Source organism: Sus scrofa, chromosome 6 (assembly GCF_000003025.6).
Source record: "Sus scrofa isolate TJ Tabasco breed Duroc chromosome 6, Sscrofa11.1, whole genome shotgun sequence".
Classification (NCBI taxonomy): domain Eukaryota; kingdom Metazoa; phylum Chordata; class Mammalia; order Artiodactyla; family Suidae; genus Sus; species Sus scrofa.
In genome coordinates, this window is record NC_010448.4 from 53,217,868 (window position 1) to 53,237,456 (window position 19,589).

General features: G+C 54.0%; 1 protein-coding gene across 3 annotated transcripts in view; it reads right to left on the bottom strand.

The window, feature by feature from the left end:
• The window catches only part of SLC8A2 (solute carrier family 8 member A2), a 35,013-nt gene extending 16,391 nt beyond the window's left edge, over positions 1-18,622 (bottom strand). Inside the window, exons 1-5 of one of the 3 annotated variants that reach the window (XM_021094637.1) lie at positions 18,463-18,622; positions 16,163-17,386; positions 15,739-15,792; positions 13,018-13,710; positions 6,936-7,600 (exon numbers count right to left, since the gene is read on the bottom strand). In XM_021094637.1, coding sequence (XP_020950296.1) covers positions 6,936-7,600; positions 13,018-13,695 — 1,343 coding nt within the window. In that variant the 5' untranslated portion in view covers positions 13,696-13,710; positions 15,739-15,792; positions 16,163-17,386; positions 18,463-18,622. Of the gene's footprint in view, positions 1-6,935; positions 7,601-13,017; positions 13,714-15,738; positions 15,793-16,162; positions 17,387-18,462 lie in introns of those variants that run through there. The other 2 variants (XM_021094638.1, XM_021094639.1) reach the window with 2 other exon arrangements.

Consider the following 19,589-nt stretch of genomic DNA (forward strand, 5'->3'; position numbering starts at 1 on the left):
CCATGCTTCCCAAACCTTAATGTGCAAAGCAATCCCCTGGGGATTAAAATGCAGATTCTGGGTCAGCAGCTCCTGGGTTTCAAGACTGCATTTCTCAGTGGCTCCCAAGGGAGGTGAATGTGGTTCTGGTACACAGACCATGCTTTAAGTAAGGGCCCAGAATTGACCTTGTCATGCTTCTTATAACCATTCTGTGCTTCCAGGTATCCCCAAGAGAAAGTCCACACCCCTTAACCTGGCATCATCAAGTCATTCAGCATACACTCCCTGAGCACCTGCTCTGTACCCTGGGCTGGGCAGTGCTGGGAACATAGCAGTGAACAAACCCTGTCCTCAGGGGGGTCACAACCCCATGGGAGAGCCATATGACAGTGACAATTACGCATCTAGTGACTTAATCATAGCTCCTTCATTCCACAAATATTTATTGAGCATCTGCCGTGTGCCAGGCACTCTTGTTAGTGTTGGAGAAACAGCAGCAAAACCTGATCAGAGAAAAACCCCTGCCCTGGTGGAGCTTCTGTTCCAGAGCAGGAGAGGGATAATGAAACATTTATTACATTAGGTGGTGATGATGCTATGGAGAAAAATGAAGGGTAGAGAGTGAGGCGAAGCAGCTGTGTCAGAGCGGTCAAGGAAAGTATTTGGAAGAGGTGACATCTGAGCAAAGGCCTGAGGGAGGGAGCCACGTGGAAGCTATCTGGGGAAGAGTGTTCCCGATAAAGAGAACAACCAATGCAAAAGTCCTGAGGCAGAAGCTGGCCCCAGAGGGTTTGAGGAACAGGTGGGAGGCCAGCATGGCTGCATCCAAGGGAGCAAGGGGGAGAGGGTGGGAGATGGGGTCACCGATGGGACAGGGATCATGGGGCCTCAGTGGGCCACAGTGAGGACTTTGCCTTTATTCCAAGTGAGATGGGAGCCGTGGGAGGCCTCCGAGGTGAACTGGCTTAGGAAAAAAAAAAAAAGTGTCATTTGTGTAAGTCTCTAAAGCACACACCAAGTGCACTATATCATGGGGGGAGGGGGATGAGACAGTGACATGTCTGGGTGAAATTCTGAAGGGACAGGATGACTGGGCTCTTCCTGACAGGGCTACAGACTTAAAAATGGTTCTGGAGGAGTTCCCGTCGTGGCTCAGCGGTTAGCAAACCTGACTAGTATCCATGAGGATGCAGGTTTGATCCCTGGCCTCACTCAGTGGGTTAAGGAGCCAGTGCTGCCGTGAGCTGCGGTGTAGGTGGCAGACGTGGCTGGGATCCCCAGTTGCTGTGGCTGTGGTGTAGGCCGGCGGCTACAGCCCCAATTCAACCCATAGCCTGGGAACCTCCATATGCCGCAGGTGCGGCCTTAAAGGACAAAAAGACACCCCCCCCAAATGGTTCTGGGATGTTAACGAACATCACAAATCTATAATTTACCCCCATCCCTCTGTGGGAGGGGCAGAAGCGGATGACAACGCCGAGGAGTGGAGGGAAGAAGGGCGGCCGTCAGCTCAGGAGGCACTGCCCATGGTGGCCAAGGCGCCCAGCTGGGTGGGCCCACCTGCTCCAAGCTGGTTCGCAGCCAGTGCCAGCCGAGTCAGCTTGGGCGGTTGGGATTCTGCAGACTCTATGCCTTGGTTCCCTTATCTGTGAAGCGGCGCTAATAACAGTGTCTACTCCTGGCCATGTTCCAGGATGGAGTTAATACAAGGAAAACACTATTTTAGGGGAAACAACCAAAGTTAGCTTGTGATATTTGCACTAGCTTAGTGGTAAATCCTAAAGCAATGAGATGTTAGGAATGAAACCTTAAGGGAGAGGAGACTGTTGGGATTTTAGCCCCATCTTTATGCAGCGGGTAACCGGAATGTCACCAGGAATGGAACACATGGGTGCCACGTGCCTCCCGCTACGAGGGACCCAGGACACAGCTTCGCCCCCACGGATTCCTGCCACGGACATCACCTGTATCGAATCCTGAGGAAATAGTAGACAAACCCGGGTTGAGGGTTGCTCTGGTCTATGGCCTGTCATCTTCAAAAGTGTTGGGGTCACGGAGTTCCCATCATGGCTCAGTGGTTAACGAATCCGACTAGGAACCATGAGGTTGCGGGTTTGACCCCTGGCCTTGCTCAGCGGGTTAAGGAGCTGGCGTTGCCGTGAGCTGTGGTGTAGGTTGCAGACGCAGCTCGGATCCTTCGTTGCTGTGGTTCTGGCGTACCCCTAGCCTGGGAACCTCAATGTGCCACAGGAGCGGCCCTAGAAATCAAAAAGACCAAAAAAAAAAAAAAAAGTGTTGGGGTCACGAAAGCCATGAAAAGGCTGAGGAATGGATCCAGATGCCAGAGATCAAAGAGACATGGCAACCAAATGCGCCAGGTGGTTCTGGATCGGATGGGAAGAGAGGCGGGGAGTGAAAACACAGCCATAAAGGGGGTTAAAGGGTGTTACTGGGACAACCGGGGAAATGCAAACATGGACTGCATGGACTGTAGACTGGCTTCTAATATGGATTCAGTATCGAATGACCAGAGTGAAATGATCGTACTGTGATGACGTGAGGGGAAGGTCGCTATTCTTAGCAGACACACGCTTATGTATGTTGATGGTCAGGCTGCCTGCAACTCACTCTCGTAGACCTCCGTGGTTATTAATATTATTATATATTACAGAGAGAGAGTGAATGCACACAGGACAAAATAGGAAGAATTAGTGAATCTGGGCGAAATTTTTTTTTTTTTTTTTTTTTTTTGCCTTTTTCAGGGCCGCACCTGTGACATATGGAGGTTCCCAGGCTAGGGGTCGAATCAGAGCTACAGCTGCCGGCCTACACCACACTCACAGCAACTAGGGATTAGAGCCATGTCTGCGACCTACACCACAGCTCATGACAACACCAGATCCTTCGCCCACTGAGCCAGGCCAGGGATCGAACCCACATCCTCATGGATACTAGTCAGATTCATTTCTGCTGCACCACAACGGGAACTTCTGGGTGAGGTTTATATGAGAGTTTGCCAGATTATATTAGCAGCCCTTCTGTAGGTGTAACATTTTTTCAAAATAAAAAGTTGAGAAGAAAAAGAACATGGGGATTTAGAAACCAGGTATCAGAATCATAGACGGCTAGGTTCGCAAGACTCACACTCCAACACTGGATGCACAAAACCTGAGAAGATGAAAATCTTAGAACCATCAAATCAAAGACTGATTGGGTTACAGACTAGAATACCAAAGTGTGGGAATTCTGGAATCTTAGAACTTTAGACCCTTAGTGTGTTGGAACTACAGGGGCTTAAATCTCAGAACCTTGGAAGAGCTGTGCAGTTTGGGGTTCTCAGCGAGGATTATTAATTTGCAGAAACTGAGACTACCCGATCACCCTAGCCCACGTGATACCTGTGGGCAAATTAGAAAAAGGCTTTCCTTCTTCAAGACACTATTTCCATGAATCTGGAAACTGTTATATTAAACACAGAAATCTACAATGCCCACTACATGTATAGAGATTTCTTGGACAAGTGGCTCTTATGCAGTGCACAACCTCAACAACTATACATGACAGCCCAGCCTGCCCAGATTGAGGCATGGACTCGCTGAAGGAACAGGAGCCAGGGCTCAGCTCGGACTGGGACCTACATGGCCTCCCTCCCAGTCCTTGATAAGCGATGCCAGGCCTGTGAATATCATTTGTGTTGGGAGAGCGGGGGCGGGTAGGAAGGTGTCAACTCTTCCCAGCTCTTAGGTTCCACCATTGAGTAGCATTTACTCCTTCACTTCAAACATCTCCTTCCTGAGGTCATTTACAGGGGAGAAGGCAGCCTCCGATCCCAGCAGGTGATGCCTGTACTCACTTCTGCAGAGGCTCCAGGCTTTGGTGGGGGCGGTGCAGACCAGAAGTGTGGGTTGAGTGGAACGCCGAAGAGGGCAGCAGACGGAAGGATCCCGGACTGACAGAAGGGGAAGGAAAGACCTACCAAAGTCCAAAGCAGTGGGAAGCCATGTAGACAGGATGGGGGAGAGGGGAGCCCGAGCTACCTGCGGTCTCTGCAGAGGCACAGCGGCAGAACCGAGGGTCTGTGAAACGAGGACCTCAGCCCCGGAAAGACAAGAGTGTGCAGATGAGGACCAGCTGCTGGTGACGGCAGAGCCGGACATCTGTGAGCAGTTCAGCCTCAACTGAGCCGGCGGGACCTGCGGAAAGCTCAGCCTTCCACATGCGCCCTCTCGTACTCTGCTTCATTTTTCTTTACCGCTCTTACTGCTCCCTGACATTTTCATGTATTGCATGTATTCTCTCTCTTTTTTTTCTTTCTAGGGCCACACCCTTGGCATGTGGAGGTTCCCAGGCTAGGGGCTGAATGGGAGCTGCAGCTGCCGGCCTACCCCACAGCCACAGCAACACAGGATCCGAGCCGTGTATTCGACCTACACCACAGTTCACAGCAACACCAGATCCTCAACCCACGGAGCGAGGCCAGGGATGGAACCCATGTCCTCAAGGATACCAGTTGGGTTCGTTATCACTGAGCCACATTGGAAACTCTCAAGGACTTTATGTCTTTTATTCACTGCTGGTCTCCACTGCCCACCCAGATCCATTTCTGGCACAGGGAGAACATATGCTAAGTGTTATTATTATAGGAGACCATGGAGATTTGCAGGTCAGTGAACAAAACATACTGTAAATCTTAATCTTTGAAAGAGTGTGGTGTGGGCTGAAGAACCACAAATACATACAGAATTTTGTGGACGCATGAGGACACAGAAGTCATCTTGTTTACTGTTTGGGGTTTTTTGGTGTCTGTTTGTTTTTTGTCTTTTTAGGGCCACTTCCACGGCATATGGAGGTTCCCAGCCTAGGGGTCGAATGGGAGCTGTAGCCGCCGGCCTACATCACAGCCACAGCAACGCAGGATCCGAGCCGGGTCTTCGACCTACACCACAGCTCACGGCAACGCCGGATCCTTAACCTACTGAGTGAGGCCAGGGATCGAACCCGCAACCTCATGGTTGCTAGTCAGATTCGTTTCTGCTGCACCACGGCGGGAACTCCTTGTTTACTGTTTTCTGTTGAGCCCCTTTAAAAAGCATCTGGCCCTAGCAGGCACAGGAGAGATTGCTGAGCAAGATCAGAAGTCTGCTCAAAGGGTGATGAAGAGACAGACACAGGAAAGAAACTCATGGGAGGTCCTGCTGTGGCACAGTGGGATCGATCGGCAGCATCTTGGGAGCTCTGGGATGCAGGTTTGATCCCCAGCCCAGCACAGTGGATTAAGGATCCAACACTGCTGCAGCTACGGCTTAGGTCACAACTACAGACCTGATTCCTGACTCAGGAGCTCCATATGCTGCAGTGAGGCCAAAAAAAGAAAGAAAGAAAAAAAAACACAGAGAAACTATGGTTGCCAGGGGAGAGAAATAAATTAGGAGCTTGGAATTAACATATATGCACTACTACATACAAAATAAACAACAAAGATTTACTGTATAGCACAGGGCACTCTACTCAAGGTCTTATAATAGCCTATAATGGAAAAGAATCTAAAAAAGAATGGATAGGGAGTTCCTGTCGTGGTGCAGTGGTTAACAAATCCGACTGGGAACCATGAGGTCACGGGTTTGATCCCTGGCCGCGCTCAGTGGGTTAAGGATCTGGCGTTGCCATGAGCTGTGGTGTAGGTCGCAGACATGCCTCGGATCCCGAGTTGCTGTGGCTCTGGCGGAGGCTGGTGGCTGCAGCTCCCTAGCCTGGGAACCTCCATATGCCGTGGGAGTGGCCCTAGAAAAAGGCAAAAAGACAAAAAAAAAAAAAAAATGAAGTCCTACTGTACAGCACAGGGAACTATATCCAGTTTCTTGGGATAGACCACAATGGAGGAGAATATAAGAAAGGGAGTGCATATGTGTGTATAACTGGGTCACTCGTCTGGACAGCAGAAATTGGTGCAGCACTGCAAATCAATTATACTTTTAATAAAAAATGAAAAATAAAAAATTGGTATATATGTATATATGTATGTATGTATGTGTGTATATATATATATATGAGTCACTTTGCTGTACACCTGAAACTAACACAACATGTAAATCAACTATATTCCTTTTTTTTGCAGCGGGGGGGGGGACACACATGTGGCATATGGAGGTTCCCAGGCTAGGGGTTGAATCAGAGCTACGGCTGCCAGCCTACACCACAGCCACAGCAACACCAGATCTGAGCCCTGTCTGACGTACACCACAGCTCAGAGCAACGGCGGACCCTTAACCCATTGAGTGAGGCCAGGAACTGAACCTGGGTCCTCATGGATGCCAGTCGGGTTGGTTAATCCCTGAGCCATGAGAGGAATTCCTATGTTTAGTTTTTATGTTTAATAATTTATAGTCTCATTGCAGCCTGAGGGTAGGGACTTAGCTGTGTTTCCCCCTTTCACCGCTGGCATACAGTAGGTATATGATAAACACTGTTACTTTAATGACGGTGTCTGTGTGGGACCTGTTCTACCAGGTGAGCGAGGCCAGGGATCGAACCCACATCCTCATGGATACTAGTAGGATTTGTTTCTACTGTGCCACTATGGGAACTCCCCAGCTGCCTATAGGAACTCCAGCAGTGAGGGCCAAAAGCCCAGAACAGTGTCTGGTACAAAATAGAGGCTGGAAAGTTGATGAATGGAGTTTCCTGCTGGCCTAGCCATTAAAGATCCCACCTTCTACAGCTCTGGTGACTGCCGTGGGTGGGTTCCATCCCTGGAACTTGCCACAGGTGTGGCCCTCTGAATGACTGCTCCACTACTGCACACCTGCCCATAGCCATGTACGGGCGGGCACCCGAGGTCACCAGGACATCTCCGAGCCTGGAGGCTGCTCAGTGGCAGAACCTATGACCAGAGAACAGCCAGCCCTTGCTGCTCACCCACCCAAGGCTGGTTGGGGAGCCCCACGGGGACCCACCTGTACTCGTAGTCGGAGCCGGCCTTGGCAGAGCCGTCCTCGGTGCGGTAGTCCACGTAGAAGGTGCTGTTGCCCTCGCCGCCCTGGCAGGTGACCGACAGCAGCACGGAGCCACAGTTCTCCAGGCAGTGGTAGAGGCAGGGCTCAAAGAAAATGCGGCTGGCGCCGTCGTCCTCGTCCTCGCCCGGGCCCTCGGCCGGGGAGGCCCTGCGCGAGGCGTCCACGGCGTGTCGCCGCAGCACGTTGCCCGCGCCGGTCATCAGCCGCGTGGCCTGGATGCGGTAGAACGCGCGGCTCTTCTGCTGGTGCAGCAACGCATAGTAGTTGGCGATGCCCACCAGCTGCTCCAGGTCCTTGTCCGGGTGCTTCTGTTTGAGGTCCTTGAGGATCTGGATGACTTCGCGACGGCTGGCGTCCAGCTCCCGGGCCTCGGCGGGGCCCGGGCCCAGGCCTCCCACCTCGCCGGGCACCTCGGCGCCCACGAACGTGCCGTCCAGCTCAATGCTCTTGGGGGGGTCGCCCTCGGCGCCGATGATGATGCCGCTGCGCGGGTCGGTGCGGTAGCGCTTGTACACGTACTTGTAGAAGAGGAGCCGCTTGTCGGCCATCCAGGCGAACACCACGCACACCGGGAAGAAGACGAGGGTCAGCAGCGCCTCCCACACCTGCGGGCGGCCGCGCGGGTCAGGGCCGCCGCGCCGGGAGGGGGCGCGCTCGCCCACCGGCTCCCGGCGCCGGGCCCCTGCCACCACCCGGCGCTCCCCGCGGCCCTCTCCAGCATCTCTCCCCATCGGGCTTTCTGTCTCTGTCTCTCCCCTCGTCCCTTATCCCCCCGCCCCATCTCTTTCTGTCCCTCTCAGGCTCAGTCTGCTCCTCCCTGTCTCTCCCCATCTTTCTGTCTGTCTAGGCCGTTGTCTCCTTTCTCTGCTGCCTCTGTCTCATTCTCTATGTCAGCTGGTGTTTTATCTTTCTTTCTCTGACTCTTCCTTTCTTGTTTCCCCTGTGGCTTTGTCTCCTTGTCTTTTATATCTTTTGTAGGTACCCATCTCTATCCCTTAGGAGATTCTTTGCAGGCCCCACCCCCCTCCTGCCTCCCTCCTCTCTCCCTCCAGGCCTGGGCATTCACCCATCATCCATCCACCTTTTTGTCACGCTGAGAACCACACCCAGCTGCCCAAGTGCCAGGAACCCAGCTTCCTCCCCTGACCTCCTCAGCCACCACCAAGTCAGAGACACGCCCCCACCCTGCCCTCCCACCCTGTCCAGGGGCAGAGCTGGTGTCTCTTCTTGCCTCTGGCTCCATCATTTATTTCCCCCTGCCCCCATGTCCCCTCTGCCCCATGTCCCCTCCGCCCCTCCTCACAGGGGTGCATCCATTTCCCCAAACCTCTCCCATCGTCCAGGGTCTGCTCTCGGCTCACCTCCCCAAACTCCCCAATCCCGCCTCCCCTGCCCCAGGGACTATAGCCCTTGCCAGGTTCTCCATCCTTAGGAATTGTTTGGCCCTTAGGGACAGGATCCTGACTCTAAAAAGTGGCATGAGTTTGGCTCGCTGTCTTACAGCCTCATAAGACGAGTTCCCACGTGTACATGCTACCTCCCCAGAGAGAAAAGGCGAGGCTGAGTTTAGATCCTGGTTCTAGAAGAGGAATGCCTGGCCAGGTCTCTTGTCTGTCAAAGGGGGACACCCCCAAGACTGAATGAGCTTGGGAACCACTTGCAGGTAGCCTTGTTGGTTACTGACAGCTGGAAAATAGGCAACATGTGAAATTAACAGGCAACGTGAAATTAACAGGCAACATGTGAAATTAACAGGCAACATGTGAAATTAACATTGCCCTTCCTATTAGTACCTTTATTAGGATTACTAGACTATTCTCTTGGGCTCACCGGGGCCTGGTACTCAGTCTGCCTGTGCTTTGGCACAGGCCCCAGGCGCATACAGGAAACCTCCACCACACTTGACAGTTCCCCTTGAAATATTCATGTCAAGACGCCTATGTTACCTTCCTCCTTGAAGATAAGGAAGAAAAGATGAAAGAGTATTTACAATCAGGGGGCCCCAGGGGTATCTTTAAAAAGAGCCTGCTAGGGAAAATATCTTTAAGCTCCAACTGGCACAGCCCCTTGTCGCTGTGTTGACTGATGGTTCAGAGAAAAGGCAAGGCGTGGAAATAGGAAAGCCACCAAAGCCACAGGCAGGCTTGTGAAAAAGAGGCTGAATTTTCCACGCAAGCTGTAAAATGAACTCTTGCCCCGCGTTCAGGGAACCGGTCACTGTATACGTTGCAGGGGATTCTGTCTTCATCAGAAGGCAGATCTCAAACACCTGAGCTCTGCTTGCAGCCCTACAGGTAAACACAAGATGCTTCTAGGCGTCACCTCTTCCTCCTGGGGCGCCCCCTGAAAGTGGGCTCATGGACCTGCCCACCCTGGGAGGGCAGTGAACACCTCCAGGTCTCAGTGGACAGAAAATCCCCAACAGGAGGGTATCACAGATCTATGGGTGTTTATGGGCTGCCACCAAAATGGGAGAAGGGGATACCATTCCAGCCCGGTGACCTCGAGCGACTCATGGGAAAGTCCCACACAATATAAGATTGTCCCCTGGAGTTCTCATTGTGGCTCATCAGGTTAGGAACCCAACTAGTATCCATGAGAATACGGGTTTGATCCCTGGCCTTGCTCAGTGGGTTAAGGGTCTGGCATTGCCATGAGCTGCTGTGTAGGTTGCAGATGAGGCTCTCACCCCATGTATGGCTGTGGTGTAGGCTGGCAGCTGCAGCTCTGATTCAGCCCCTAGCCTGGGAACTTCCATATGCCACAGGTGTGGCCCTACAAATGCAAGAAAAAAAATAAAGATTGTCTCACGTCCTGCTGGACTACACAATCTCCCACTGGAGATTCTTTTTTTTTTTTTTTTTTTTTTTTCTTTTTAGGGCTGCACCCGCAGCATATAGAAGTTCCCAGGCTAGGGGTGGAATCAGAGGTGCAGCGGGCAGCCTACACCACAGCTACAGCAACGCAGGATCCAAGTGGTGTCTGCAACCTACACTATAGCTCATGGCAACACTGGATCCTTAGCCTACTGAGCAAAGCCAGGGATCGAACCTGCGTCCTCATGGATACTAGATGCATTTGTTACCGTTGAGCCACAATACCAACTCCTCCCACTGGAGGTTCTCATCAGCAAATACCCTGCTATATAATTGGAGCATAGACAGCACTCTTTTTTTTTTTTTTTTTTTTTCTTTTTAGTTCCACACCTTTAGCATATGGAAGTTCCCAGGCTAGGGGCTGAATCGGAGCTGCAGCTGCTGGCCACAGCCACAGCCATAGCAACCAGGGATCTGAGCCTCATCTGTGACCTATACCACAACTCATGGCAACGCTGGACCGTTAACCTGCTGAGCAAGGCCAGGAATAGAACCCACATCCTCAGGGATAGATACCAGCCGGATTTGTTTCTGATGCGCCATGATGGGAACACCTAGACTCCACTCTTTTTTATCTACATGTGAAGTATTTTCCTGTGTGGTTTAATGTACGCTGAATATGCTCAATTTTAATCTCGTGGCACCTGCTCCTCTGCTGGACTCTGTGTGTGGAATATTTCATTATCTGTAAGTAGGTGCCAGCGTGTGGCTCCTTGAAGGTCATGACTTTGAAGGTATCGGAGCCAAAGCATTTACAGTGGAAATGCAGACTGTCTGGTGGATTACACTTCCCTTTATACTGGAGTCCAAGCCTTGTACTGACTCTGGGGGGGAGCCAACAGTTTGGCAAGTTTGTTAATCAGAAGAGGAAGTCCCATTTCCTCTGTCCAGGCTGGCTGTTCTAAGCCCCTCCCCGTGTCTCAATTCTGTTAATCCTTATACAGCCCTCTAAAGGCAGTCCTAGCATGACCCCCTGATTACAGGTGGGGAAACTGAGGCACGCAGCAGGTAAGGAACCGCCCAAGGTGACGCAGCTCAGAAACAATGGAGATGGGCTCTGAACTCCAGCCTCCGGTTCCAGAGTCCACTCGCCAAACTCCGAGGCTTCAAGACCTCCCTCCTCTTAGCTAAAAATTTCCTACCAGCAAAGTAAAGGGAATAAAACAGAATGTGTTATAAAAAGGAAGGACTGGGGAGTTCCTGTTGTGACTCAATGGTCATGAATCCAACTCGTATTCAGTAGGACACAGGTTGGATTCCTGGCCTTGCTCAGTGGGTTAAGGATCCAGTGTTGCCATAAGCTGTGGTGTAGGTTGCAGACGTGGCTTGGATCTGGCGTTGCTGTGGCTATGGTGTAGGCCGGTGGCTACAGATCCAATTAGACCCCTGGCCTGGGAACTTCTAAAGCACTGCCCTAAAAATACAAAAAAAAAAAAAAGAGGATTGGCTATGAAGGGTCAGGAATCAATGGTCTTGGTCCAACCCCTTCCATGGTTCCCATGTGTAAACTGAAGCCCAGAACGTACGGGTTTTGCCTGAGGTCACACAGCACTTTGGAAGAAAACCCAGAGCCCGGCTGAATGCGTCTAGAAGGAACCAGCATCATCTTTATCTCATGCTGGTTCTTTCGGTTATTTCAGAACAGGTCTCATAAGTCCCATGTGACTCCTAGAGGGATCCTTCGCAGCCACATCTCCACTAGAGCGGCGGCACTTCCCACCGTCTCCCCTACAGCTCCGCCGCTCCTTCTTAGGGGGAATCACCCTCTCTCCTGTTCCATCCCTTGCGTACTTCCCGCCCATGGTATTTAAAATTCTGTTCACAGTTTTGGTGTAAATCCTGGGACCACTTTGAAAACCCAGGTAGGAAAGCATCCTTTTGAATCGTGCCTGAGGACCATGTGAAGCATCGTTCTGTACTTTTCACCGAGGCAGCTGGGAAACTCAGCATTACAATCGTGAGTCAATCGTAGAAACTGTCTCTTTCCCTCTCTCATCCCTGTCTTCTGGTGCCACCATCTCCCCCTTTCCTCACTGTGGTTTCCAAGCCTGCAGTTCTGCCTTCGCATCATCTGCAAAGAAATCCGATACCTCTAACTTTCTTCCTGGAAAGAACTATCACTGACAGGCTCGACAGATACGCATGAGCAGATTACATGCATGTGTGAAGGATGCGGTGTGTATGAACGTGTTAGGCCAGGCCCGTGAATAAATTATGCAAATGCATGGGATCATGGGAAATAAATTAGGCAAATGTTTTAAAGGGAAACTAAGCCGTGTGCGGGCTAAGACACTGGATAAAAGAGAGAGGCAAATGATTATGTGAGGGGGGGGTGTGAATCATGCAGCTGTGGGTCTAAATTTTGTCTCACTCTTGGAATAAATTATGCAAAGTGGTCTCTGCAGGGGGCTGAGTTCACACCTATGTTGGATTGGATGTGACTACGAATTACAGTGAAGTGGCATAAATTATCCTAACATCAGAAATCAATTATAAATAGTGAATGAATTAGGCAAACCGTGACTGCGTATCTGGTGAACACAGAGTGAGTGTCCACAGATGTGAGCAGGTACTTAAGCGAAGTCCACAGGTAAAGTATGCAAATTGCACCAAGTTACCCAAATCAATCAGCACGTCAGAAAACACAAGGCTGGATTAGGCAACTGTAACATGAATTATGCAAATAGGGATGTCTTATTGCAAAAGTGGGAATAAATTATGCAAAAGAGAGGGAGTGGAGGAAAACATGTAAACATACCTGGCAAACACCTGGCTAGAGTGTAGCATGCACTCGCAAAGCCTCTGTCAACACACACGACACCCTTGCGAGAGTTAAGGGATGCCGCTTCTGGATGGGCATGCTGTAAGACAGCAGCCCACTCTGGGAAGACCAGCCCTTTCCAGGGCCCGCAGCACCGGCCACACCTGGCTGGGGAGCACCCACTGAATTCCAGCCCCACCTTATCCCCTCCAGGCTGATGCCTTTGTGCAGTGGGCGACCTGCACAGCCACACCCGGCGGGCCCTCGCGGATGTGAGCACGCAGTTCCGCAAACACAGGAATTGACGCTTGGAGCCCCGGGAGCCACCCCTCTGGGTTTCGCTGACACACCTGCGCCAAGGCAACGGCCAGGGGTCCTGGCTTACCTGGACCACACCGGGGGAAAAGACAGCAAGGATGAGATAAAGCCAGACGTAGGCGAAGATGCTCCAAGAGGCCGTGACGAAGAAGACTCGCAGGTGCTTGATCTTGCGGCTTTCGCCGGCCGGGATGACGTAGATGCACACGGCGATGACCACAAACATGTTGAAGGCGGCGCTGCCCACGATGGTGCCCGGGCCCAGCTCGCCCGCCTGGAAGTTGTGGCCGCAGACCTCGATGACAGACAGCAGGATCTCTGGGGCCGAGGAGCCCAGGGCCATGAGCGTGAGGTTGGACACAGTCTCGTTCCAGATGCGGACGGTGCCCACGCTGGTTTCGCCGTTGGCCTTGGTGATGGTGATCTCCTTCTCCTTGGACGTGATGACCTCGATGGATGCCATGAAGCGGTCGGCGATGATGGACACGCCCAGGAACATGTAGACCATGGCCACGAAGTAGACCACAGCCCGCGCGGCTTTGTCCCCCAGCGACGGGTCATCGGGCTCCCAAACGGGCAGCAGGACCCCCGGCTGGCAGCGGTTGGAGCCCTGGCAGCCCCCTGTACTGCTGGCATCACTGTTATTGGCTGGGGGCGGTGGCAGGGAGGGGGTCGGGGTGGCCGCCCCTGAGCACGGGGGAGTCCCCAGGAGGAGTGCAAACCCCACCAAGGCCAGGGGAGCCATGGAGGGGGCAGGGTCCTGTGGGGGAGGAGGAGGGAGTCTGAGGGAGGGGAGCACACAGCCCCCCACCCCACCCCCATCGCTCCAGAGTCGAGGCTTTTTTTTTTGCCTTTTCCAGGGCAGCACTCGCGGCATATGGAGTTCCCAGGCTAGGGGTCCAGTTGGAGATACAGCTGCTGGCCCATACCACAGCCACAGCAATGCGGGATCCAAGCCGCGTCTGTGGCCTACACCACAGCTCATGGCAACACCGGATCCTTAACCCACTGAGCGAGGCCACAACCTCACGGTTCCTAGTCGGATTTGCTAACCACTGTGCCACGACGGGAACTCCCGGAGTCAAGGCTTTTTGAAGGTAGGGGATGAGGGAGAAGCTGAGGACTCAAGAGGAAGGAAGGGGACTGGGGGAGAAAAAGAGAAACAGAGATTCAAAGACAGAGGGACGTGTAACAATGTAAGTCGACTATACTCCAATAAAATTAAAAAAGAAAAAGACACAGGGACACAGAGACACAGAGAGAGCCATGCAGAGACCAAGAGAGAAAGACACCGAAAGATAAAGACACCACGTGCTGCCGATGGGCATCTAACCACTTCAGGAAACTACAGGTGAACATCATGCATCCTAGGACTCAGCAATTCTGCTCCCAGGTAGGTACCCAAGAGAAGTATTGTGTGTTTGCCAAAAGGCACATACATAAAAAATTCACAGCAGCTTCACTTATAATCGTTCCCATCTTGAAAGCAACCCAGATGCCTAGGAGCAAGAACATGAAGTACAGGGTGGAATATTATACAGCTCTGAAAAGGCGTGGGTAACTGATACACCCGACAACACAGATGAATCTCACAGACGTACCATGGCAGAGTGAAGCCAGGCACAAAAGAACTCACACTGAATACGGTGGTGGGTGAGGCAAGGGGCTGGGGGACCCTAAACTCGTTTGGTGATTCCTATGGTTTCCTACTTGGTGCTCAGAGGGCTCCTGCTTGGGATTTGGATTGTGGTGGGTGCTGGGGTGTTTGTTTGTCTGTCTCAGATGGGGCTGGGGAGGGGCTGTGGAGGGGCTCTCACTTCCCTAAGGTGGTGGCAGGTGTCTCTTGCCAGTATCCCTGGGTTTCTGGCAAGTGCATGGCTCCTTGGAAAGTATGACGTATCAGGCCACGGGTTGAGCTTTTTGCCCCATGGGTGGGGGTGGGGGTCAGGACTTCTCTTCCTGCCTCTGGCCTTGGGGTGAGTGGCTCCTTCTGCGTTTAGGTTTTCTTAAAAAATGCAGATCAGTTTACATCCCTCCCCTCTGCTCAGAGCCTTCCATGGCTCGGGTCTCACTCAGAACTCCAAAATCCCCTCCCTGGATCATAAGGCTGCCCCCCGCCCGGCCTCCTCTCTCTCCCTCTCCCCCTCCCTCATTTGGCCCAGCCGCACGACCTCCTCTTTGTTCCTCACACGCCAGCCCCTATGCACCTGTCGTGCCGCTTCCCGGGACTCTCTTTCCCGCACATCCCTTCCCTCTGCTCAGCTCTCCACTCCGTGTCCCTTTCGCTGACCACTCTATTCCAGAGGACACCATCCCACTCTGGGGCGGCCCCAGCTATTTAATAGATGTGAGAACCAGGCCTCAGATAGGCAACATATTTGCCTAACACCCCCAGCACCCAGTCTTCAGCTCCCAGTTTCTCTAAGAGTGGTCTGACTGCCAGTTCCCCGGACCCATCCTTTTGTTGCCATGGCAACCCAGTAGCCTATCAATACTGGGACCAAGAGAGGGAGGGAGGAACCTCAGGGCCTCCACTGCCTGCCCCCTGCCCCCTTGCCTGGCTGCCAGCCTTAGTTCTCTCAGGAATTTCCATTTCTATCTGAAAAGTTCTTCTCAGAGAGTTCCCTGGTAAAGGAGCTGGCATTGTCCCTGCTGTAGCCCAGGTCACTGCTGTGGTGTAGCTCCACCCCTGGCCTGGGCATTTCTGCATGCCGCAGGCATGGCCAAAAAAAAGTTCTTCTTAGAGTCTAACCCACAGCCTGCCCCCAACACATACCCATGTACTCACGAATTGGGAGCTGGCTCCTCCGGGGGAGGGAGGCAGAATGTTGGCAGAACTTCTCTGAGAAGGAGAGGGTGTGAGTGAGTGTGTGTGTGTGTGTGTGTGTGTGTGTGTGTGTGTGTGTAGGCAGGGGGGAGAGGGGTGATTCTTAAAGGACCACCACACAATTAGCTCCCTTGGCAAGGCCCCTAATGGTACATCTAATTAGCAGCCCCCTAATTAGCAACGACTTAGGCATAATTACAAACCCACCAGGATCCAAAGCAAAGACTCACGCTCTCTTCTCCTTCCCTCCCGCCCCCCACAGCTTTCAGGAGAAATCAGGGCCACCTGGGAGCCCAGAATTCCTCTACAGGAGCCACCCCACCTCCCTCAGGAGGGCCGTGATCCGGGAAGTCCCGCCTCAAGTTTAACCACCTGTCCCTCCCACCTGGGTCCTCAAGGGAGACCAGGGTCCGCCTGTGGGTGCCCGAGGCCCACCCTCCTGGCCGTAGCGCCAGGCAGAGCAGCTGCTTCAGTGCCTTTTCCTGCAGAACCTGGTTTCCTCTCCCTGAAGCTTAGGGAAGGAGTGGGTCAGGGAGAGAAAGCATTAGATAAATATTTGTGAAATGAACCATCAAGAGGTCTGAGCCCTGTCACGGGGGGACAGCTGTCTTCCCTCTGCTGGAGGCCTCTGCCGCTGTGTCTCTGGCTCTACCAGCAGCCCTGAAACCTAAGCTGGGTTTAGAATCCAGGGGCAAAAGGATCAGGTTAAGGCCGGGGTGGGACTCTGGAGGGCAGATGGCGGGCACCATCTCCTGGGAGCATCCCTGCCTGCCCTCATGGGCCACTGGCCAGCTGGGTCAGTGGGAGTGCCCCAGTTCTGCCTCACACACCTCCTGGGGTGTGAGGGCTGGGGCCTCAGAGACCGCATCTGCAGAGTGGGCCTGCAAGCTGGGGGGGCGGGGGCGCTGACAGGCCCTGTGGGACCCCCTCCTTCAGTCCCTCCCTCTGATGCGGCTGGCGGTGGTTCCTGACTGTGCTCACGGCGGAGGCGTGGGGGGCGGGGGTGCCAGCTGCCTGCCCCTGGGATTGTGGAGGTTGGGGGGCACGGCCTTCTAAACATGCACACTTACTGCCCAGGCTCTCCCACCTGCACAGGATGTCCCAGCCTGGAGATTGTACACACACACACACACACACACACACACACACACTACGTTGGTGTTCAGGCTTTCATACACTGAAGCATAAACTGAGGTCTGGAGCCAGAAAGAGCCTGGCCAGCTTCAAGTCAGGGGCAGAGCAGAGCTGGAACCTCGAGGGGTGGGACTCTTACCCTGGTTTTAAAAACCCACCTGGAGCCCCACATGGGCATGTGGACACCTCGCCCCGTCACAGCGTGGGCTATAGGCTCAGCTCCACACTGCTCATCTCGCCTGTTTTCTCTGGGGCCCCTTCTCAATGAGAAGGAAGAGGAAGTATTGGCCAGGGATTTCCAGACTCTGAAGGGCCCCCCCGGAGTCCCCAAGAGGCGGTGGGCAAGCTCTTGGGCTCCATCCCCACGGGGAGGCCAGTCTGAGGCTGGCGCACTGTGAGAGGGATGGAGGGGAAATGGCACCTCTGGCCTGGACTGGCCTGGAGCTGTGCCTGGGGCAGGAAAGGTGCTCAGGAACTGTCAAAAGAAAGAACAAGACAAGAATTGGACCAACAGCCGAAGAGGGATGGAAGTTAGACCGCAGGAAGGACTGGCCAAGTCAATGTGAAGACGAACGAGGAGGTTAGATGAAGACAGGGCTGGTTCGCTGTCCACAGCTAACGGCGCAGGTTAGACTGCAGGCAGGACTGGCCACAGGCTCCCAGAAACAAGGCAGGGGAGCACAGAGGAGCTCAGTCCTCAGGGGAGGATGGGCAGATGCCAGCCCGGAGGATGGGGGGGGGTGCGGCTGAGGAGGGGAGAGGAGTTCGGGGGACTCCGTGCTTTCTGGGGGAGCCCACTCTGCGGGGGGGGATCTTCTTCCTCCAAGTCTCCCCCTGCCAGGGGTGGAGACAAAGGTGTGTAGGAGGAGCATTAACTGGCTCCCGGGAGACAGAGAAAACAGAGGCCAGGTGTCTGGAGACGGAGATGGAGACGAGAGAGGCAGGGAAGAGAGGAAGCCACACTGATGGAGAGAGACAGAGGCACAGAGGAAGCCGAGAAGGTAGAGAGAGACAGAGACAGCGAGAAACACACAGAGATGGTGAAAGAGGAAGGCAGAAGAAACCGAGGGCTTAGAGACAGAAAAGCCAGAACAGACCCAGGCGCAGCGAGACCGAGAGGGAGACAGAGTGAGAGACCGAGGGAGGCAGGGAAACAGATTCGGAGGCAGCCAGACTCGCAGGACAGAGACCCCTGAGAGACGTGGAGACACAGAGAGATGAGACTCAGACACAGGAAGGCGGGGGCGGGGGCCGCGAAGGTGGGGGAGCTGCCCCAGACAGGGTGGGGTGTTCTCATCCCCAGTGCCCAGGAGGCACCCCCTCCCCAGCCCTCCAGGCTCGCTGAAACGCGAGAGGGGCTGAGGATGTTGGCTGCTGCTGGTGCCCCGCCTCCACGTTAGGGCCCTGGTACCCTCGCCCGGGATATGCCCCCTACCCTGTAACCAAGCTCAGGAAGCAGCGGCTCCTCCTGGCTCCTCCAACGCCCCCCTCCACCCGCCTGGGGTAACACTATCCTTCCCCCAAGCACCCCCGCAACTGGGGGTCTCTTACCTGCAGCTACAGCCTCGAGTCGGTTCCCCAAGCACTGGGCTGGCAGTGGTGGGCGACTCCGCCCGGCAGAGAGAGAGAGAGAAAGAGAGAGAGAGACAGATGAGCTGGAGACTGAGAGGGAGCGCTAGGGAGGAGGGGAGGGAGAGGGGATAGAGGGAGGAGAGGGGAGGAGGAGGGGGGAGGGACACGGGGGAGGGGGAGTCGGCTGGAGAGGGAGGAGGAGGGAGGGGGAGAGCGCTGCGAGGGAGGAGGAGGAGCGGGAGAGCGCGAGGAGGAGGAGGAGGAGGAGGAGGAGGCGGGGAGAGGGGGAGGCCAGCACGCGAGGCAGGGAGGGGCCTGGAGAGAGGAGGGGCGGGGGGCGGGGTGGGGGGTGGGGATGAGGCCGCCCAAGCCTCCCGCCCACCCCCCAGGTTCAGCACCACAGACCGGGGACAGCGACAAAGCGTGCGCTTGTGCGTGGGGGGCGGGGTGCGGGTCATTCAGAAGCATCCTCCACACTGCCTCCCCCCTCCACCACACACACGGAGTCTCTGATCCATACAAGGGCCAAAGAGGCAAAACAGCTACAAATAGTTACAAGCTCCCAGAACCGGGGGGAGGGCGAGAATGTTTTTAGCAAGAGTCAGATCCAGATTTCACAGGCTGTGCCTGCAGACAGAACCTCCCCAAGCCAGCCAGAAACAACCACAAGGCACCCATTAATAATAATAACAACAGTTGCCATTCATAGGCCTTTACCAGCCCTTCCCATGCGCCAGGCACGTGCCAGGCCTTGTTATAACATTTTAAATAAGTGCTTGACACATGTTGCCACAACCGACCCTCCTAAAAACCCTTAGAGGGAGATGCTAGTAGGCCCATTTTACAGATGAAGAAACTGAGCCCCAGAGTGGGCAAGCGTGGCTTCAGGTTCTACTCTTAACTGCTACACTGCACACGGTCCGAGACGGAGGGGCTGGCAAGAAGTCAGAAGGTGAACTACAAAGGACTGGGCGGGCACTGGGAACACAAACTCCTGAGCCCTCAAGTGGAAATACACGCACACACAGGCACACACTTCCCAGATCCACATCAGTATCAACTAGGTGCCCCAAACCCCAGGATGGGAGGTGGCAGAGCACTCTGCC